The sequence below is a fragment of the Neodiprion fabricii genome, chromosome 4, assembly GCF_021155785.1.
Source record: "Neodiprion fabricii isolate iyNeoFabr1 chromosome 4, iyNeoFabr1.1, whole genome shotgun sequence".
Lineage (NCBI taxonomy): Eukaryota > Metazoa > Arthropoda > Insecta > Hymenoptera > Diprionidae > Neodiprion > Neodiprion fabricii.
Genome location: NC_060242.1, coordinates 27,547,886 through 27,569,727, shown reverse-complemented (window position 1 = coordinate 27,569,727; position 21,842 = coordinate 27,547,886). Strand labels below are relative to the sequence as shown.

General features: G+C 35.8%; 4 protein-coding genes across 5 annotated transcripts; 2 read left to right on the top strand and 2 right to left on the bottom strand.

The window, feature by feature from the left end:
* Nucleotides 1-385: 385 nt before the first annotated feature.
* Nucleotides 386-3,015, top strand: LOC124180839 (major heat shock 70 kDa protein Ab-like). The gene has a single exon (XM_046566691.1). The coding sequence runs from the start codon at nucleotides 572-574 to the stop codon at nucleotides 2,474-2,476; it is 1,905 nt and encodes a 634-aa protein (XP_046422647.1). The 5' UTR covers nucleotides 386-571; the 3' UTR covers nucleotides 2,477-3,015.
* Nucleotides 3,016-3,092: 77 nt separating this feature from the next.
* Nucleotides 3,093-9,908, bottom strand: LOC124180832 (WD repeat-containing protein 6). 2 transcript variants are annotated; one of them, XM_046566680.1, is made up of 13 exons: nucleotides 9,604-9,908; nucleotides 8,568-8,745; nucleotides 8,316-8,492; nucleotides 7,282-7,426; nucleotides 6,970-7,191; nucleotides 6,566-6,806; nucleotides 5,706-5,849; nucleotides 5,201-5,616; nucleotides 4,816-4,998; nucleotides 4,194-4,714; nucleotides 3,661-4,097; nucleotides 3,380-3,545; nucleotides 3,093-3,278 (listed from the first exon to the last, which is right to left on the bottom strand). In XM_046566680.1, exons 1-13 carry the CDS (start codon nucleotides 9,665-9,667, stop codon nucleotides 3,215-3,217), a joined length of 2,958 nt encoding a protein of 985 aa, XP_046422636.1. In that variant the 5' UTR covers nucleotides 9,668-9,908; the 3' UTR covers nucleotides 3,093-3,214. The 2 variants fall into 2 exon arrangements, with proteins under 2 accessions (XP_046422636.1, XP_046422635.1); XM_046566679.1 differs by having other exon boundaries at nucleotides 6,392-6,806; nucleotides 9,604-9,907.
* Nucleotides 9,909-9,961: 53 nt separating this feature from the next.
* On the top strand, nucleotides 9,962-13,069 carry LOC124180847. The gene is made up of 2 exons (XM_046566714.1): nucleotides 9,962-10,100; nucleotides 10,221-13,069. The coding sequence occupies exon 2, from the start codon at nucleotides 10,450-10,452 to the stop codon at nucleotides 11,419-11,421; it is 972 nt and encodes a 323-aa protein (XP_046422670.1). The 5' UTR covers nucleotides 9,962-10,100; nucleotides 10,221-10,449; the 3' UTR covers nucleotides 11,422-13,069.
* On the bottom strand, nucleotides 12,355-21,826 carry LOC124180833 (protein ovarian tumor locus-like). The gene is made up of 14 exons (XM_046566681.1): nucleotides 21,027-21,826; nucleotides 20,408-20,657; nucleotides 19,436-19,688; nucleotides 19,139-19,277; nucleotides 18,894-19,063; nucleotides 18,233-18,625; nucleotides 17,898-18,045; nucleotides 17,294-17,372; nucleotides 16,849-17,119; nucleotides 16,464-16,685; nucleotides 16,166-16,206; nucleotides 15,644-15,770; nucleotides 15,137-15,505; nucleotides 12,355-14,821 (listed from the first exon to the last, which is right to left on the bottom strand). The coding sequence occupies exons 2-14, from the start codon at nucleotides 20,621-20,623 to the stop codon at nucleotides 14,190-14,192; spliced, it is 3,060 nt and encodes a 1,019-aa protein (XP_046422637.1). The 5' UTR covers nucleotides 20,624-20,657; nucleotides 21,027-21,826; the 3' UTR covers nucleotides 12,355-14,189.
* Nucleotides 21,827-21,842: the final 16 nt, after the last annotated feature.

Here is a 21,842-nt window from a genome sequence, read left to right as displayed (position 1 = left end):
TCATCTTGCGACCAAAACTGACAAGTTTTGTCAAAACAGCAGCCTTGTTGGCCTAAACTTATCGTGTAGACGAATTCGATTAATCATTCGCATCGAACCATATAAATCCAGTACGGATTGAATATACGTCCGTATTCCAGAATAATCAAGCGCTGAAATTTATGACAATTTCCATCCGTTTCGATATTTTCTTCGCATCTAGACATTTCAGTTCTGGAAAAATCGACGCCGTAACTATGGTAACAGCCAATAGCGTGCAAGCGCATTCAGAAGATTCATCCGATTCGTCAGAATCTTCTGGTTGCGTCGCGAATTGTTCGCGCGAAATATAAAGGATGGGAGTCGACGCAATACGCCAGTGTTTAACTACGCGACAAGTCGAGAGGAACTGTAGAAACTTCGCAGTTTTGCTCAAGTCAGCTTATTAACGCTATAAGAATCGAAGAATTAATCAATCCAATCGTGCATAAGTGTCAAAGTTTTGAAGTGTAGTATCAATCCCGGAGAAGAAGAAAGAAATTTTTAATTTTTTTAACAAACGTCGAGTAAGAGTGACTTCAGTGTGTCAAAGATGCCCGCAATCGGAATTGACCTTGGTACGACGTATTCCTGCGTCGGAGTTTGGCAGCAAGGAAAAGTCGAAATAATCGCAAATGACCAAGGAAACCGAACAACACCCAGCTATGTGGCATTTACGGATACCGAGCGGCTGATCGGCGACGCTGCCAAAAATCAGGTGGCCCTAAACCCGGCGAACACTGTGTTCGACGCGAAGCGCTTGATCGGCCGGCGTTTCGATGATCCAAAGATCCAGAATGACATCAAGCATTGGCCTTTCCGCGTTGTTGGAGAGGCAGGAAAACCCAAGATCGAGGTGGAGTTTTGTGGCGAGAAAAAACGATTCAACCCAGAAGAAATCAGTTCAATGGTTCTGACTAAAATGAAGGAGACAGCCGAGGCTTTCCTCGGACAAAAGATCAAAGACGCAGTTATTACTGTCCCAGCCTACTTCAACGACTCTCAGAGGCAGGCAACCAAAGATGCGGGAACCATAGCCGGCATCAACGTCTTGAGAATTATCAACGAGCCTACAGCTGCCGCCCTAGCTTATGGACTAGACAAGAACCTACAGGGAGAACGAAACGTTCTGATTTTTGATCTGGGTGGTGGAACCTTTGATGTGTCGATCCTGTCAATTGATCAAGGTTCGCTATTCGAGGTAAAGTCAACTGCAGGAGATACTCATTTGGGTGGGGAAGACTTTGACTCGCGCCTCGTCGAGCATTTTGCAAAAGAATTTGAGAGGAAATACAAGAAGAATCTCAGGAATAACCAACGTGCTATTCGCCGTTTGCGTACTGCAGCTGAACGAGCAAAACGTACTCTTTCCTCTAGTACCGAGGCAACCCTCGAAATCGACGCTCTCTTTGATGGCATTGATTTCTATACTAGAATTTCAAGGGCACGCTTTGAGGAACTTTGTGCAGATCTGTTCAGAGCGACATTAGAGCCAGTTGAAAAAGCTCTTCTTGATGCAAAGATGAGCAAAAGCTCAATCCAAGATATCGTTCTAGTTGGTGGTTCAACACGTATACCCAAGATCCAGAGCCTACTGCAGAACTTCTTCAATGGCAAGCAGCTCAATCTCTCCATCAATCCAGACGAAGCAGTAGCTTACGGCGCTGCTGTACAGGCAGCTATTCTCAGTGGAGAAGAAAGCAAGACGTCCAGCCTTCAAGATGTCCTCCTGGTTGACGTCGCCCCTCTTTCTCTGGGGATTGAGACTGCTGGCGGGGTTATGACCAACATCATAGAACGTAATGCTCGAATCCCCTGTAAGAAGACCCAGATCTTTACCACGTACGCTGACAATCAACCTGGAGTAACGATTCAAGTTTTTGAGGGTGAACGTGCTATGACAAAGGACAACAATCTGCTTGGTAAATTCGAGCTAAGTGGAATTGCACCAGCTCCTCGCGGAGTTCCGCAGATCGAGGTGACTTTTGATATGGACGCTAATGGAATTCTGCGAGTCACTGCTAAGGATACAGCCAGCGGACGTAGCAGTGACATCCGTATCACCAACGACAAAGGCCGGCTGTCCCGTGAAGAAATTGATCGAATGCTATCGGAAGCTGAACGCTACCGTGAACAGGATAGTCAGCAGCGTGAGAGGGTTGCTACAAGGAATCAGCTTGAGAGCTACATCTTTTCTGTCAAACAAGCTGTACAAGAGCAAGGCTCAAAGTTGCCTCAGCAAGACAAAGATATGGTCATCAATCTTTGCGAAGAAACTATCCGCTGGCTCGACAGTAATACCTTGGCTGACAAAGAGGAATATCAACATAAGCTGGAGACGGTGCAGAGGCAGTGCCAGCCCATCATGACCAAACTTCATCAGGGAGGTGGAGGACAAGGATCCGGAAGTCAGACTGGCAATGGATACTCAGGGCCCACTGTGGAGGAAGTTGACTAAATTAAAGTCGACCAAAAGTATTTTATATACAATATTAATGTGTATTGAAGCCTCATTATTAGTGTTGTTTCTTAGGCTTTCTGCATTGTTAAAGTTTTTATTTTGTTCACTAACATAAAAAATAAGTGTTGTTATCTGCCTAGAATGCAGGTTTAAGTTTTCCTAACATATATGTATTGGAACTGAAAAAAATGTATGTTATAATGTAAGAAATACACATAACTTCTGATACTTTTGTAGTACTTTTTGATGTAGGTATTTTGTTTTTTATAAACGAAGATTTGTTAAGTTTTCAATGGAAAAATAAATTTTACTTTACCAGGATGACTTACATTATAAACGTAAAATGTATTCACTTGATTTAATAAAAAGTTAAAAATTCACGTACAATAATATCGTTAATATGATACAACATTATGTTACAAAGTAATTTTCACATTACAATTTGCTTTGTTAATTTCATGTAATCATAAATTTGCTACATATTGAAATATTAACAAATAAATAAAACTGCTGCCAGGTGCACTGAAATCCACCGTTGTTTTTATCCAAACCAATTAATCTACATAATTTTAATAATTCGATTATAAAACTATGCATAAACTTGCTAGTTATTAGTTAGCAATTTTGTAATATCAACGACTGTATCACAATTATGTTGAAGTCAAAAGTATAGCTTTTGTTTCTGTACTAATTATAATAAGATCAGAAAATATTTGTTTTGTGCGAAGTAGCAGATCATCGCGTTCTTCTTATTAATTCAAATCCTTTGCCATAAGTACATAACAGTGTACTGTCAACGCTAGAAAAATTATGGGTAATTTTAGGAATGTTTACATCAAATTGAGTGTGCACGGGAAGAGTGAAAAAAATTGAAAGTTACATAGGATAATTCGGACTTACTCATTAGCATAACACATTGTCATTCCTTGTACGTCTGCAACGGAAGTAATTGTGTCATGTACTAGGGACACTATCAACTTTATATCATCATAGCGGTAGTTGAATGTTAAAACCTTCTGATCTATCCCAACACTGAAAAGGCTACCACTTTCATTCAATATCAACCCTGGAAAAAAGATGATACATCCATGTTAAATTAGCAAGTATGAAAACGATATGGTAGTTATTTTTGGATTTCAAATTTTAGTTGAAACATTTTTTGCTGCGAAACTATAAAGTACCTGTAACTTGTGTGGAATGTGATGAGGCGGAATTCCACTTCCTAATTTTATGTAGAGATAGCACTCCATTCTCAGATTTAATTTCAAACACGACAAGGCAAAGAAGATTATCATCGCCACCAGTTGCTAATATAAACAACGATTCTTTTAACATTTTCAAATCATAACTGTTGATACCACATTGGTGAAGCCCTAGTTTTGCGAATGGTAAAATAGGAATTTTTGATACAAGCTTATCTTTATCAGGTAAATCTTCAACAATATCATCAACCACATCATTCAGGCACCAAAAGTTGACAATACCATCTGTGGCCATTGTTAGAGCAATTAAATTTTCTTCATAATTGAACAAATGTGTCATTAAAATGCACCGATTGTAATAGGGTATGGCAGTTCGGGTTGATATGTTGCGAGTTTCAATGTCATAGGAAAAAATTCTGCAAATAAAACAATTGTGATCGTGATACGAATAGAAACATCAATCATAAATTTTTTTTAATGTATAACATTCCTACCGATTACACCGTTATTACCTTAAAAATCCATCTGAGCAACCTAGTAGTAGTAAAATGAAATTTGGTTTCCTTGGAATTCTGTATGTATTTATGCTCATGTACCGTGTCTCAGGGTCCATGTAATGACATTGGTGAGATTCTTGCTGCAGAGACTTTCTTTGTTGTTGATCGGTGCCCCGCAACATGTGCGATGCCAATTCTACACAGGTCAAATTGCCAACATGTACTGCATTTTTTTCGAATGTCAAACTTATTAGCCAAACTTTCAGCTGTGCTCTGCCACCTCCAGAGAATATTAGATTTCTGGTACATTCTGCCGTGTTTTGTAAATTAATTAACGATAGTGTTTTGATGCTCGATATGTGTCCACTTAGTAAAGCCATGCTGGTGAATTTCTGATTATTATTACTATCTGAGCCACAGCCGTTTATGTGTGTGACACGAAGAATACGATCCTCTCCGCCAGATATTAATATGTTATGACCAATAGATGTTGGTATTGGTTGAATGCAGTATACCTCTTTTGTATGAAATCCATTCTGCATAAACGTAATCGTTCTTTACATTGGAACTGAATATTATTATGGACGATGTGCTATTATTCATTGCAATCTGATTTGTTAAGCCATAGTTACAATACCTCCACTGCAAGAGTAGCTAGAAAATTTGGTTCACATTTGGCTACATGGATTTGTTTGTCTCGTATGTAAGTAAAGTAAAAATTCCCGTCATTTAGCACATAGTCCCATGACCTATGTCCTCCTCCGCAACGAATTCTTAACAACACCCGCTGATGTGCAGTACTGTATAGGACAAAATCGACCTGCAAAATAGAGCCAACAACTTATGAAACTGTGATACATTTTAGTTAAGAAAGTAAATACTATCGGTTCAGAAGAAATGGGCTCACATTGGATCACACTTCCAGAATGAACTTGCTTAACATGTCTACCCCATATACTTGAAAAACTAATGATATTATGCAATTACCAGTTATTAGTTTATTTAGGCAATCAAGTTTCTACCTCTTTGAAACCGAGTACGTAGAGATCAGTGCAAGTTTTCAATGTTATGCTAACCCAATCCATCGGCATGTTATCTATTTGTAATGGGCTTATTGTTTTTTGGCCATCAATTTTTTGTAGTTTGTAAAATCTCAAAGTACCATCTCGGCCTGTAGTCAATAGTTTATCTTCAATAATTTTGCAGGAATGTACACCTAATCTTCCATGAATTTTGAGCAGACTTTGAAAGGGATGTATGTGACAAGAATTCGTCTGATCTGTCAGCAAATTATCAATTCCCACATCACCAATTCGAAAAAGATGGATACTTCCTGCTCGATCTCCACAGATCAATAGATTTTCGTGTACAACAGCTGCGGTTGTCCAACGCTCTCGGCTCTGAGGTAGCAAGTGGTTTGAAATAACTAATGCTGAACCTGCAACGAATATCAGTATTCAGCATGGTTAATTCGAACATAATAACCTATTGGCGAACATTCTACACAACTACACAAGCTTTACGCACCTTGTACTATTTTTACCGTTTTCATACAGCCTTCTAATCCACATACCAATAAAGAATCTTCATTCAACCAATGCATTGAAAGTACTTTGGAATCCATTATTTTTTGTTCTAAAACTCTTTGTAGGCACCTTGTTTCAGAGTTATCTGCACATACATGTTCAATTATTGATACAAAATTGTACCAACTTTATTTGATCATTGCACACTATTAGAAATTTTGTTCATTTGCACAAGTGTGAAGTGTACTTTCGTAGTGTTGCAATAATTTCTCTGAGAGAATCTGGACGCATTGCATATTCAGTTGCATTTCACATTCGATTACAAAGTAAATTTATCTTGTATATTCACTAGAGGTAACTGATCTATAAAGGCCAAGGGCTTAATTATTCTTGAAATTTAGTGTCAACTAATCTATACAATCCATAGAATCCGTAACTTGAAGAAGCTTCATAAAAACATATTTCGTAATAATCGACATGCTGAGTTAGGTAGCTGAGTTAGGTATCGTAATCAGTAGCACCCTGCTTTTACAAGTTATATTCTGCAGGTGCATATTAAACTTGGTTAATATTTGTTTGAGGCAAGCATTTTTTCATCAGAACGCATTCAATAAGCTCAGTTGCATCTTATTTTTGTGCAAATATGATATATTTACTGAAAACCAACATTGCATAAAATTTTCGTACCTTCATATAAAGTTAGATATCCATTCAAAGAAGCAAGAATGACACGTTTTCGATCCGGAGATATCTGCATCACAATATAACTAGCATACTTTGTTGTATCGAGTGATACTTCTTTAAGGCCGGATTCTTTATTGTGAGTTAACATTTTCCCCGTCTGTGTTATGATGACCATACTTGTACTATTTAAAAGTCCTATGTGCTTTGGTACATCGTTCGAACTTTCCAGTGGAATTATTTTTGTTACGAAGTTTGTATTCGCCCTGAGCGGCCATACATGAACAGCTCCATCTCCACCTCCTGTGATTATTGTATTCCCATCCTCAGACACATCAATGCTCCAAATAGGTGCTCCATGATGCGCTTCTATTTTATTGATCAAGGTACCCCTCTTTGTCCAGATGCACAGCAGAGAGTCCTTACAGTAAACAATAGAGTATAATTGAAAAACTGGATTGTTGGAAAAGTCTATACCATGAATTTGAGACACTCAATGCCTGCACATGTACTTGAATAAATTGTATAAATTAGGTAATTACCAAAACTGAAGGTAAAATGGAGATTTATAGTGTGACACATACCTCACCTATGCTTATCACAAAATCTTTCCTAATCGCAGCTCTCCACACTCTGGCTGTATGACCAAATATGGTAGTCATTAGAGAAATGTTAGCATTTTTCCATTTTTGAATGCCATTATCAGAGGAGTTAATTCCAACAGACCAAAGTCTAATTGTTCTATCATCTGACGTAGAACATATAAGAGATGTGATGGGATCGAATGTGACGGAGAATATAACACCCTGCAAAAAGCAAATACATATTAAAGTAAATGTATTGTATGTACATTGATGCAAGAATTTTCGATTGCATGAGTGTTGAAAATTACTGACATTATGTCCTCTTAAGCGATGTAAAATCGGTACTTCTTCCCCTATATTAAAATTTCTTACAGCCCATATGAAAATTTCCTGGAATACTGTACCAGCAAACACTACAAAATTATCAGCCTTATCGCTAGTGACTGATCCACCATATCTATATTCTCTTTCTCAGGAATAATATAGGAACATATCACCACACCCGTTTATGATTAACATAATTGAATTAATGTTTGTGCCGGATTCTAAATTTGGTTGATGGTAAATAGTTTGTCAAACAATCCATGACATATTGTGTACCTTAGATAAAATAAGAAAATATATGCCTGAACTTGGCTATGGTACTATGTATAGTTAGTTGATGGATAAATGATAATTAGATTGTAGATGACTGTTGGTTCATCTCTTCTCTCAGACATAAAATATAAACCAGTCTTGAAGTGTTATGTGAGTGGAGTAAGATGTATCACGAAACTAAGTTTAAAACAAAGATCTTACGTAGCATGAACATATTTTACATTTTTTTTTTTTACCAAATATTGACATGTGTGATATTAATAATATGAGATTGTGCATTGAGAATGTAAAGTAGATGGTTTTACTAAAAATTACTTAGCCTTGATGGTGCATCTGATAATTTTTGTAAAGAAAGCATAGTGTAAAAGATTTTTTGAAGCTATGCTTTTTTAGGCCTCCCTGGGTACTTCGCTTGCCTGAAGAGTAACTCGAGAAAAACGTATGCGCGCAAGAAAAACATACGTGTATGCGTACGTACGGTGGGTGGAACCTGAGAGGCCTTCCGCCAAGAGTGGGAAAAGCTTGCCTGAGAAGTAACTCTAAAATAATGTATACGAACGTGCAAAGTATAGCTTTTGTCGGATGTAAAATTGCTTTTGTACTATTACGTTCTTATACTAAAAAATGCACTTTCTTATACTGTCGCAGAAACGATTATTTTGAGTCCGCAATGTATGTAAAAAAAGACACATAAGCCATACTTGCTTTAGATGAAAGCATAACTGTTTTGAACAGTAAGAAAAGGATACAAAATACATTTTTCTTCACATTGGAATTCCTTGGCCTCGTTTTTTAGCCAATCGTAAACGTACAAACAGTTATGTGCAAATAGAATGGCAAGCTTCGAAGGCTCATTGTTGCTGCTACACCAACTTGCAGCAATTACCCAGTCATTGAATCGATGAACGGCGTTGTACAATGTAGTTCTGCATTAGAGTATCTCATGGTAAAGGAAAATGTTTGGCCGATGGTTATCAAATATCAGTTTTTGATGAACTTACAGTACCGTTTTATTAGAAGATTTCACTTCTACTATGCCTATTTGTTTTCCACCAAATACAGCCAAGTAATTCCCAGGACCTTTCACAATACCATGAATTTTATCTGGATAGCACACATCTAACTTTGATATGAAGTTGTTAGTTGATTTCTTATATACACGTAAGGTATATCCTATTCCTGAAATTAATGAAAGCATTTGTGTTGAGTAAAACATTACCAAAGAGCATACTAAAGTCTGCATTAAAAAAATAAAAATATTAATATTTAAAAGAAAGACTTTGCCTGTGATAAATACAACTTGATACCTATCATTCAGACCATGAGAAACAAGCTACACTAAAATTTACATCATCAATTTCTCTTTAACATCATCAGCTTCTCTTTAATATCATTAAATCTTTATGAACAAATTTTAACTTTAGTGATATGATAAGTTATAATGATAGAAGTAAGGACTTGGTTATTCCAACTACAGAATGAATTTACACGAGTCACTTTACATATTCCAAATCTTTGTGCACCCTGAACATTTGACTAATGTTAGAATAAGTTTAGTATCAGCTATGACGTTGCTCGAGTTCTAATGAATTATCTTAACTGGTTACTATTCAAAAACTCAAGGGATTTATGTATCATGCATAACTTCGCTGGGCATCACAATATTTTCGGATGACCCATGCTTGACTCGTATACAATGATTACTTTTACCAATTGCTGCACAAGCATATGTCTGCGGTGACTTGTGTAGGTTTCAATTTCTAGTGTAGATGTAGGTAGCGTGAAATTAAATATCATTATACTGGTATTAAAAGAGCAAAAAATGTACAAAAAACTGGCTCACGTCACTAATACAGCGGTTGAAAAAGTTCTTTACAAAAGTATTGTTTTCATAAACATACATAGGTTTTTCACGTTTTTTACAATGATATTTCACACTGAAAACCTGATAAATAACAACTTAGTAATACATTGACCTGCTGATTTGATTGACCATGAGTAAAATATGCAGTGAAATAAATAAATTACAAAACGCACCTACAAAAATGTAGTCACCCACGCTAAGTACGGCAAGGACGTCGGTGCTCAGTAATTCTGACATTTTTGGTATTTAAGTAAAAGTGTGTTACCAAACGAAGAGTACATAACACTACCCTAACCTATCGTATGTCCATATCTGTTTACCGCGTTTACTACACTCGCATGGAACTTAAATTCTCTGTTTTCCATCTAGTGGTAAAAAGTTGAATCTAATCGTCTTCGAGTTGATCACGTGGTTATCACACAATTATGGGATGTACCGGACCAAATGCTGGACTTCCCCTTGCCTTTCAGAAATTTTCTCCACTGTCCTTCCGAGTTGAGACTTATGTAAACGTTGATAGTGCTGTGATAATACCGATATCCAGTTACTCGGCTTGACTAACAACTTTCACCGTCATACGCATTCAGTTCCAATTCAGTTCCATTACGATTTTGCTGTAGCTGTGGACATGGAAAATATAAATACGTAAAAAACGGATTATCCTCAAATGGTAAGTCGCGCCAATTATCTTTATTGCCAAAAGGGTTACAAGTATCAAGTCACCCTAAGGGAGACTCCATTGCTTAGCCCTACACAAATTATGCAACTATAAATAAAGCAATATTTCCAGATTTCTGATGTATGGAAATACTTAAGTTAACTTTTGTTGGATTCGACTGCTACTGATGATTTGTCACAATTGAACCGAAGCAACCAAGACACGGAATCCCTGACTAGCAGAAAAGTGATGACTTGTCGAAATTGAACCAAGGCAACTAAGACACAGAATCCCTGACTAGCAGAAAAGGTCTGAAAATTTTCTTATTGTGCAGCCTGGACTTACAAAAAGAACATACAAGATGAATTTGAGCTGTTCGCTACCGAAGATCAGCGTTAGTCATTTGACATACTTGAAGCAGATTAATTTGAAAAACTATTATACAAGTGATCCTGAAAGTGTAATTGTTAATTGCAAAATCTGTAAATTCAATATGCCAACCAATCATGTTTTCGAACATACGGTCAGTAAACGACACAAATATAATAAACTGTTGGTTCGTATTGTACAAAATTCTTCTTATAACGGGGATATGGACTTTTTCATCAAAGACATTGATAGCCTAGAATGTAGGTATTGTACTGCGCTAGTAATTAACAGCAATGAAGACAACCTGGTTGTCAATCATCTTCAAAGTATTGCACATAGATATAAGAAACAGCAATATCTCAAGAGAAGTAGCTGTAGTAGCGTGGTAGATCTTTCAGTTCAATGTGACATGACACTTAGGCCTTTGGACAGCTTGTTGACCTATAATAAGAAGTATGCGAACCAAATGCATAATTTAAGTAAAAATTTGCCAAAGCCAAAAGTAGCAAGTGTTGTTGTTAAAGTTAATATGACAAAATCTTCTGCATTTTGTGGTATTAAAGATACAGAGCGCAGAAAAAAAATACCAAAATGTATTACTGTTGATGAGAATGATATTTGTATGTGCACAGTTTGTACCAAATTTATTCCAAACACTACTGTGAATATAAATCAACACGTTGACGGTAAGGCACATAAAATTCAGTTGCAAAAGTTGCAGGAGACTGCAGGCGAAGATATAGAAGATAATGAGAGCTACTGGTGCAAAGATTGTTGTAAAAAAGTCCCAAATAATAAACACAATATAGAGATACATAACACTGGTAGAAAACATCTGAGCAAAATTAAAGCACCCTCAGTATCTACAGAAAACATAGAGCATAAAGGCAAAAACAAAGTAAAAGATCCCATAACAATAATGCATGATCTGTGCTTGCGGGTCCAACAGCTTGGACAGTACTAAACTAATAAATCAGAAATTGCGTCCGGTAGGAGTGAAGAAAATGGAAAGAAACTTTCTATGATTTATAAATTGGCTGCAAATTTTGAAAAAGGACCGGAGGTACATTCACACAAAATAGACTATTTCATACAGGTTAGTGGTACTTGGGCACGTAAAATTGTCGTGTAACCCTACCAATCTTATCTCATAATAATATGCACGATCACATTAAAACTGAAAAGCACAACCATAACGTGTGAAACGATCAACGATTATTGAGGTATGAAAATGCAGAAGAACTATCTGTTAGCAAAATTTGTGGCAAATTATTTCTCAAAGGCAACAAGTCTGCACATATCAATAACAGAAAACATCTAGGGGGGGTTTCAAAGATTCCTTTGCCCAGTAATAATATGGGTAGTGATAAAATAAATGTGGGTGAAGTGCCATACTTTGCATTTCCACCACATATTATCATTATTGGGAGTTAAGCATGTAATATTTGCCACTTGCTTTTCACAGATATACATTTCATAGATGATCATGTAACTAGCTTAAGGCACCACGAAAATCTCTTGAAATGGACTCAGTTAATACCTGGATATGAGAATCCAGAAACGCTATGGGGCTGCAAAACATGTAACAAATCAAGATGAACACATCAACACCCAAATATCAGAGAAAGACAGTAGAGTTAATTTTCACAGTTCTTAAGCCCTCAGGTACATTAAATGTGATTGATTCTGTGACAAGACAATTAGTTTAGATGCATAGTAATATAGTTTTAAACTGTTATTGACAGTATCGACCTCCTTTGAGTGCAGAGGCAAACACTTGGAGTGGTTTATCTGCCAGTCTCAGTATTTTATATCAGCGGTCCTTACTATTTTCTCAAGTCTCATATTAATATCCAGCAAAATGAGCTTTACCATTTGATGTAGTTTTTTAAGCATGTTACATTTTTTCTTTAACAACACAGCATTCTTTTTTATATTTAGGCCCAGCACTGTATCGATTAAAGTGATTAGTATTCTGCACGTGGAAGATGATAAAAATATGAGTGTTGTATATACGATTATAAACAGTACATTTGTAGACAAGAACTTGGGTCACAACTTAAGTATTGTTTTCAGACACCTATGAATTATAGTATAGTATTCTGTAGTACCTAAGCAACACCAATAGTAAGACATATTCGAAAAGTCACTTGAATATATTTTTGGAACAATGGTATTTTGTCTTACGATTGACATGTGTGTTGTCTGCAAACTGTCAAAGAAGTTGGTACTGTACAGAAGAGAATTTGATTATATGTTGATTTCGGTTATTACATATTTAAAAATGACTATGTTGCTTTTATCCAAAATTACTTTAGTAATCGAGAGTTTAACATGTCTCGACCACCTTCATCGATTTAGCAACTAGTATAGAGTCTAATCTGAATTTGTTATCATAATGGGATATAAATTAGTAATGGATAGTTTATTAAATATAATGAATGTGTGTTTATTTACTGATATTCGATCACAAGTTTAGGGTAAGTTTGAACAATATTATTTTTTAAACGCATAAACTAAACAGTCACGTAAATAAAAGTGAAAAGAAATTTTTTCAAAGTACATGTATAGTAGCGAGTAGTACCAACGAAAATATACCTTTTTCAAAGAACTATTTAGTATTTTTATTACTATTACTATTTTTTTTAACACATTGTTGTTTTTTATTGCTTACTCAATACAGATTCTAAATTGTTCTTTATAATAAGTCATAGAGACTTTTATTTTTAATAGATGCTAAAAGAAAGGCAAATATTACGGGTATCTAAGAAACATATTTCCGAGAGCCTCAAAGCTTTGAACTATATCACAATGAAATGGGCAAGCGTAGTCCGAACGAATAGACATGATAGTCAAATATGTCATGGTGTAAAAGTAGAAAAATATCATAGTCATTTTGTAATTATCAGCAATACATTATGACATGAAAGGTTGAAGACACATCTGGTGTAAATGCAAACTATTTCAACAGCATACATTGAAACTGAATATTTCTGCTCTACTTTCCATGTGTCAGCTATATAATTATATGGTTCTATTCCATGAAGCAACCAAAAGACTACAGGTATGAATTTCTTAAGAATAGTTCTATTCAGAATGTTTACACTGTATTTGTTTAAAATTTTGCCTCTCATCTCTTTCAGTTATGAACTATTCAAACGACACTTATAAATCGTTGTCAATTACATCTATAAAGATTTTTGTAGGTATATTAACTTCAGAAGAAATAACAGTGTAATATAGGTAATACAACGAAATTGTCATAGATTCATCACAGATCAATCTTATGATTATAGTAAAAATATTATTTTCTGGAGATAAATACTCTTTGTGTAGTAATCAACGATTTCTAATTATAGTTTGAAGTTGCCGACATAAAGACGCTACAAATAACATCTCAAATTATTTTACTTTTAGCTTTGCGTTAATTATTGAATACCATATCAGACTTTGTCGCTGGTACTCGTTACTTGAAAGAAAGTCCATTTACTAATAATTTTTTCAGACTATCATCGTTGTACTTAACGTAAACTCCAGTTCACAGAGATCGCAACTACAATGGTATCACACTAAAGGAAAATTTGGTTTCTTATATAAAACGTTTAGTCATGTGCAACAATAAACGTCTGAAAGAATCCTTGCAGGAAAACCTTAACGGAATTAACTTCACTTATCAGGGTCAGTATTTTTGGCTTCAGAATTTTTTTAATCGATAAAGTGAAAGATTGTGAACTATTGGGATAAATTAGAACTCTGAGTTCCATTTGGTGAACCTGGCACAGGTGCAGGAGGTGGAGAATACTGAACGTAATGTGGTAAGGGCATCGTTTGAGTTTGTCCTGGCATTGCGTACCAATTCTCTGGTGCATTTTGTGTCGGAATAGGGGGATACATACTCGTGGGATACATGTATTGTGAATACAAAGGATAGGGTTGTCCATAGTTCTCACCTCCAGGGTATATGCTTTGTGGAAAGTGACTTACATTGTTACCGTCACTTATGTCTGAATGAGGAATGTAAGGAAGAGAAAAATTTTGATTCGTAGGATAAAACTGATTTTGAAATGTGGATTCGGCATCAGTGGAATAATACGGAACAGCCGTATAAATTGGTGGCTGCGAAAAGGGAAGCTGGTTTACAGGATTTTGGTAGACAGTGTTACTTCCGGTATGAGCAACCAGGTTGTGTGCGGGGGAAATTTGCTGCCCTTCTGAGCTATGCAGATTCTGAACACAAATGTTCTTTGCAGCTGGTAAGTCGACGTTGCCAACACTTTGCGGATGCTGGAAAGTCTGTTCTTGTTGCTGGTGGTGATGTTGCTGCTGTGACGGTTGTTGCTGTTGACGAGAATTTCGATAACGACCTGCAAAATACATTATATTACAAATGCATTTTAGCTACCAAAGCTAAATATTTCTATGAAATTACCATCGAAAATTTATAATTCCAGGCTGCGAAAAAAACGGTCTTTTCAATAAATTACTATGAGGATCAGGTTCCTATTAAGAGAGTACCCTTACTCTAATTGGCATTATTTTTCGATAAATTTTGTGTAATCAGAAACGTAAGTTGCATGAAAAATGTTTCAATCAGTAATATCTCTAGATCCTAGATCCTACACAATCCTAGATGAATAAAATTCCAACTTTACGTTATTAAAAGTTCATTTTCGACAAACCATCAAAATTTTTCTTGAAACGTGGAGCAAGGCTATTTCTATTTGCCCTTTGATTGTCTTTGTTGTTGGGAGTGGATGGTTCCTTTAGCTTCTCATTGCTTGGGCTATACGGTGTGGATTGTTGTACTAGTATAGTGTGCGGTGAAGCTCTATTTTCTGATAGAGATTGAGAATCGTTTCGAACTATTGACTTATGAGAGCCGTGATTATTCAAGTTTGCAGCTCTACCATGTGCTTTCCCATTATTTGGCAGATAGTCACGATTTGAACAGGTTTGTTCCCCCTGATGTTGAGATATCACTAACTTGTGTTGGAGGTTTTGAGTGATGTGGGATACTTCATCTTCGTTCAATGTTGAGGATTCATTGGCTAGAGAAACAAAACATAAATTCTGTTGACTTCGGGAAAGTCTTGTAAATAATAAATAGTAAATTAATGATGCATTATTAGACTATTACTGCAAAGCTAGATGTTTGTTAATGATCATTAATACACAGTTTAGAATACCAGTTAAATGGTTTCCCATCAGATTATTATATTGACTGTGCATGTTAGTTTGTGAGACGTAACATGTTCCACATGTCATTGCCTGACTGGCTCCACATCCAATCCAGCCACAGTTGGCCCGGTAATACTGGAAATAGATACTTTGTTTAAATTCCTTTCAGTGTTTGAAACATTGTAAACGATATTCAGCTGTTTTGCTACCCTCCAATTTCTTGAAAACTTCATTGATTTTAAATAAATATTTTTACAGTTAGTCTATTCGGTTAAGGCATAGCCTGCAGGGTGATTGTTCAAGTTAGGTTCCAATTATGATGGTTGTGATTAGTTGAAATTTTCATTCTCAAGTTGAAACATTTGTTGTATCACTCTCGTTAATGCGCGATCAGTTCGTGCACGTAATGTTTTCAGCGCCAATTGTATTTGTGATATTACGTTACCTACAACTCTTTTAACGATTGCTCTATGCGATATCGTACTGTAAAAATCAAGGAACAGAAGTGATTATGTAGAATAGAAACTTACTTCTACTCCTAAATTGTAGTAGAACCTCAGAGTTGCTAAATCTGCAATTTAAAAAGTAGTATTCATTATTTAAGGCTTATTACTTAAACCAACAAAAAGGGCGATAGCACATTGCATATTATGAACTAATTAATTGCTTACTCATGCTACACAAGTAGTTTTAAAAATGATATCTAAAAAATAGTGGAACTACCTTTCTAAATTTAGCGCAAAATTAGTAATAAATTGGAACGTAATGTTTAGTGTGAAGAATTTTGTAAGTAAACAGAGATTCTGGTCGTTACAAAGTAATTTCTACCTGAGAGTGGCAAGTCACTTCCATTAACCTCGATACTTTTTGAAACAGAAGTATTTACAGACTGCAGCACTTGATTGACTTGAGCAGTGGGACGTAAGGAGTCCATGGCCGGTGGAGAATACGATGTACCATTGCTAATATAAAATTGGGGAGAAGGTATAATGTTGCAATCTGCTGCTGGATAGTAAATATTTCCACTTCCACCAAGATACTGTGCAATATCTGGAAAAGAATAACACACTGAATTAGCAAGATAGGCAATTTCTATTCAATTTCGTTATCGGTTCGAACATTCAAGAAACTGTAAATTTTAGAATTCAATGATACATCAATCATTTTATTTCAATAAACGTGGATATTTATTTATATCACCAAAATGACCTACTCCCTTGAGTTGGATAGTAGACTTCGTTTTGTGTATTACGGTTACAGTTTTGAGAGCCATGGGAAGCAATTTCTGGTGTAATGGTAGTTGGGGCTGTAGCAGAGATTTGTTTTTCTGCGACTTCACTAGTCGAGGTTACTTTATCACCATTATTGGTTGGATTAGAGTTCTTAGTGTTATCGGATTTTGTCACACCTGGTTGCAAAGATTCACCTATATTTGAACGAGGTCCATCGAGTATAACTGACACTGGCATAACGTCAATGGAAGTCTGAAAGATATAAAAAAGAATATAATTCTATCAAACTATTATCAACAGTTTTCAGACCTATAAAAATAGATAGAGTACTATATAGTGGGGTATATCTGGGCATATCAAATTGTTCGTCAGAAAATTTTCAATGGATGCCTCAATCAAATATCAGAAAGTCAATTTTGCACTCACATTTACTGCATAGCCCTGATATGTGGTGAGTGCTTCCATGGCATACGCCTTATATGATGAAGATGAATCCTCGCTGTGTCTGTTGGAATAAAATAAAATCACAGATTCAATGCAATTTATTCCCTAATAAAAACGGCGATTACACAATAAACAGAGGAAATGAAGTGTGAATAGTGCATATTCAACAAGTCCAGAAAATAAATTCTGCAAGATTGTGTAAAGATGTGACTACCTGAGTCATCCAATCATGTTTATGGGGTTAAAGTTCGGTAAAACCTCACACATTACCATATGAAAAGTGTGCACAGTAGTAAATATGCTCTAGAAATATAAATTATTTACAGAAGACTATAACTAAAGAATCACGTAATTTACAATAAAATGACATTTTAGGTAAACTAGCATGACAAATGCTATGTGTGGATATGTAAGCGGGTTAAAGAGACTTTCGACATGAGTTGGACTTTTTTAATTTACCGATACAGTTACTCTTTCACAGTTACGCTCTTGCCATAGAATTCATAAAATGATACGTAACTTCTAATCGGATTTCTTAACATCTGGCAATAATAATGCGCTCCATAAAACAGATGTATTTATTTACCCAGATTCATTTTCCCACTGGGTATTTTCTTCCTCGTGAACTTTGTTATTATTTTTGTCAGTTTGTTTAGTCGTCAAAGAGTTTAAGTTGATTGCCAAATCTTTTATCTTCTTAGTGTTTCCATACCAAGATTTTTTCCATTTCTGACCTGTTCAAAGTAATGAAATGAATAGTAGTACAAGGGCACCTCATTTGAATACACATATTTTGCTTTATGCGGAGAAGCCTCACATAAGATAGAAGGTTAGTAAGGGCTAAAACGTACATTTTAAAACACCATTTAAAAGGTGACAAAATTTCAGATAATTTGTCAGATAATATAAAAAATTACGTACTACCGGTCTCGTAGATAGGATTTTTTTTATGATTGGCAAGGGGCCAATTCGGTTGCTTGTTTTTTTTTTGTGTAATTGGTTTCAATGAGGAATAAGGTACGGTCTTTTTCTCGCCTAGTTCTTCAATGAAAACAACAACGGGGCCTTCGTTCTTGCTCATTTCTTGTATGTGACCACTGAAAATCACAGAGTCTTTCTTCCCAGGTTTTTTGGTACTCTTCTGATCATTTCCATTGTTATCTTTACTTGATTTTTCGCCAAGATTGATATTATAGCTGGAATTATTGTTGGTTTTGTCAAGTTCGTCTTCTTTCGTATCCATATGAACCAAACATTTGCCACCCACTTGTAGTTCGGAACTGTTGTATTTCATCCAACCTGCATTTCTTATCTCTGCATAAGGAAATAGGATCACGTTAATTTTTTACCACATGAAGTAGTTGATCATAATCAGAATTGAAAAATCTATTATAAGGATTGAAACTCGATGTTGATATTACCTCAATCAAATTTGTATATGCTGCATTTTGAATTAACATGTATTAGTATTGGTACTAACAGTGCTTGCTGGGCATAATTGGATATCATTATGAGGACAGAATACTAGTTCTAATAAGTGATAAGCAACACGCAAATAAATTCATTGCAATTGTATGCATACCTCTTCTTATTTCGTGCCATATGTCAAAATCAGTATTACGATATATGTTGGGATCTAATGCTTTGGCTATTCTGTAAGGAAAAGGTGTGATGCTTTTGGCCACAACCTGAGATTCTTCAGTTTCCTCGGTACTTTTTTCCAGCTTGTTAAAGAGTTCCACTGTAAGCTGTCTAAACAATTGACAAATATTCCTATTACCTAATTTATTCAGAAGCCACGAAGTTAAGTTACAAGGTACAGCTTACTCTCTGATTTCTAAATTCTCCTTGAGAAAGAATTTATCGTGGGATATATTGTTGGATCGTTCATGAAGCATTTTGAAGACTGCGTTGTCTACATCAGCCATTTGAAAAACATCTTTGTAAAGTGTTTGGTATACAATAGCTGAAAGAAATTTCATCCTCATTGGGGTAGTGTTCAATGTGCACTATAAATTTCTTGCCAAATTTTTAACATTTTACCAAGTAAGAAAAACAATACAATAAACCACAAAAATCTTTTTATATTTTTAAGCTACTGTAGCAAAAAAAAAAAAAATTTACATTGGCAGAAAGCTGCAGTAGAGATGAAATCTCTGGCGTAGATAGTTTCATACTGTTTTGGTGGTATATGACACAAGTAAATAAGCTTTTCGAAACCGTTACTGGTAACCAATTGCCGAGTTAGCTTTTGTCCATTGAACATAACAACATCTCTCTTATAAAGTAGCGACATTGCCTTAATTTCAAGCATTCCTCCCCACTCAGTAAAATATGACATCTGCTCCAAGTAACTCTCAAACGGAATGCTGATGCTCTAAATGAAAGAACGTGACAATTTATAAACAGAATCTCACCAGAAACTTTCGAGCGCCCTGTAGTATACGTGTACACTAGTAACGAGTAAATTCAGTTGAAGGATTTAACACAAGTTACAATAAATTGTTATTCAAACTGACACTATTTCAGACCTGGTACACATTTTCAACCTCTCTCTTACTTCAAATCTTATTTACTCGAAACTTTGTTACTGGTTAGATTTATGGCTTTTGAACCTTATTGAATGAAGCTGAAGCTAGCTTAACAGTTTAATGAGGCAGCGAAATTGAAGAATCAAAATTTTGTTAAATCTTATGGCGAGCTTATAGTTTCACAAAATTATGGCGTAAGACTGTAGTACTTTAGCACATTTAAAAGAAGTTCAGCGTATATCACTGCTTATTCTGGTTGCTAGCTTGAGCCTCAGCTTTATAAAATTCTCTTGATTTCAAGTTAGATGTCAATTTATATTTTCAGCCAAGCAAGTGGCGAGGAAAGAGGAGAGTCTTTAGCGGGGGGTATGAGAAGACTAAGGGGCAGTGCATAAAGTGTACACACAGCTCCTAGTACACTTTCTCTCAAATCCAAAAGGATTAAATTTGGAAGTGAAAAACAGACCCTGAAACACTGCCATAGACGAATATCAATGAAATAGTTGAAACAAGCGTATTCGTCATTTAATTTTCATTTAAAATTGTGTCGATTGTCAGTAGTTACCTCTTCAAAAAGGTTTTTGTTGTCCCTCATATACCTGACACATTCCTCTCTAACTTTGATGTGAAAATGCTGGGTCAAATAGACCTGCTCACTGATGGCCCTGAAAAGGCAAGTTGGATCCCTTGGTGCATGCTTGCGGAAATATCCTTCAGTATGCAGCCATTCGTCGACGGGTTCTGGCATCCGCTTGCATGGTTTTCGGGGTGATATATCCATGAGTTTTGAAGATGCCCACAGACAATGTATTAAGCTGTAAAATTTCACAATTTCATCATTTTTACGTCATTGGTAAAGACATTAAATTGAAATTGGAAAGGTGGGCATACAGAGTTTTAGTAGTATGTAAAAGTAATCGTAATCAATGTTAACTCCAGACTTTCCAAGTTTCTGAATAATTAAAAAACTGTGTCTTTTAAAACTTGTATACGACTGTGAGAATGACTTATTTTTGACAATTTTACGATGTACATTAATGGAAAGGCTCCATAATATGGAATAAGACAAAACGATACATTCGAATAGTCGAAGCACGTGGGTATTATGAGGATTTATTACATATTTTACATGTTATATCGTTAGTTTCGCGACAATAACATTGTATGAGGTAAAAAATTTTTACCTGTATCACGATAATTGCGGATGAAGTAGCAGTATTTGAGATTGATAGTATGGAATGTGAACGCGAATTCGAACAGAAATCGTTGAATAACGTCAACAATATTCGACCGTCCAAGAGCAAAGAGTTTTTGCTTGTTGTGTTACACCGTCGGTGACCTGAGTCAAGTGGAGAATTCGACCGCCGATTAACCGTATAGGTGCGGCGGAATCCGGAGGTGATCGTAAACGCGATTTGTTGTCATAATTAGGAACAGCCAACCTCTAGTTTCGAATGCGATGCGATAGAAATTTTACGACGTAGAAAAAATATAATGAGAAAGAAAGTGGCCTTGATTATTTCCGAGAAAAAATGAAGTCAAATAAATTATACGTGGATTATTTGTTATGGAATATCCGGTGAGAAAAATAGCTATACTATCGGCGCGGAAATTAATGACCGTTTGATATACCTACAATTCAAATTAATGATCCGGATATGAAAGAAAGTTTCTTTTGAGGCTCACTGTTTGACCAGATTTTTTCAAATTGACGTACTGCTCTCTTTTATGCAAAATCCGTTGCAATTAAATATTCTCAATGCTTACTGAAATATTAACAAACTTGGTGAAATTAGAAGAAATTACGCAAGGCAGGTTAAGTAATGTCCGTGAAATCAGCTGATTTCCTTTGCCGCATGGCGTCATATTTAAAAACCGCAAATGAATGCCACAAGTTGCCACAAGCCTAGATATTGTACAATTAAAATGATACGTGTCACTAGTGATCCCAAACAATTAAGATGGCGTGATTGTTCTCCGCAATTGTGACAGCTTTTATC

Bases quoted from the DNA above. Each gene is read 5' to 3' on its own strand.
- LOC124180832 (XM_046566679.1), bottom strand. From the start codon at position 9,667: ATGTCAGAATTACTGAGCACCGACGTCCTTGCCGTACTTAGCGTGGGT. The intron at 4,999-5,200 runs GTAGAAACTTGA...TCTATTTTGCAG, and splicing joins ACGTACTCGGTTTCAAAGAG to GTCGATTTTGTCCTATACAG. The intron at 3,279-3,379 runs GTAAGTCCGAAT...TAATTTTTCTAG, and splicing joins ACAATGTGTTATGCTAATGA to CGTTGACAGTACACTGTTAT.
- LOC124180847 (XM_046566714.1), top strand. From the start codon at position 10,450: ATGAATTTGAGCTGTTCGCTACCGAAGATCAGCGTTAGTCATTTGACA.
- LOC124180839 (XM_046566691.1), top strand. From the start codon at position 572: ATGCCCGCAATCGGAATTGACCTTGGTACGACGTATTCCTGCGTCGGA.
- LOC124180833 (XM_046566681.1), bottom strand. From the start codon at position 20,623: ATGGATATATCACCCCGAAAACCATGCAAGCGGATGCCAGAACCCGTC. The intron at 19,278-19,435 runs GTAAATTTTTTT...AATTTCTTTCAG, and splicing joins TACTGCAGCTTTCTGCCAAT to CTATTGTATACCAAACACTT. The intron at 16,207-16,463 runs GTAGAAATTACT...TTTAAATTGCAG, and splicing joins AAGTGACTTGCCACTCTCAG to ATTTAGCAACTCTGAGGTTC.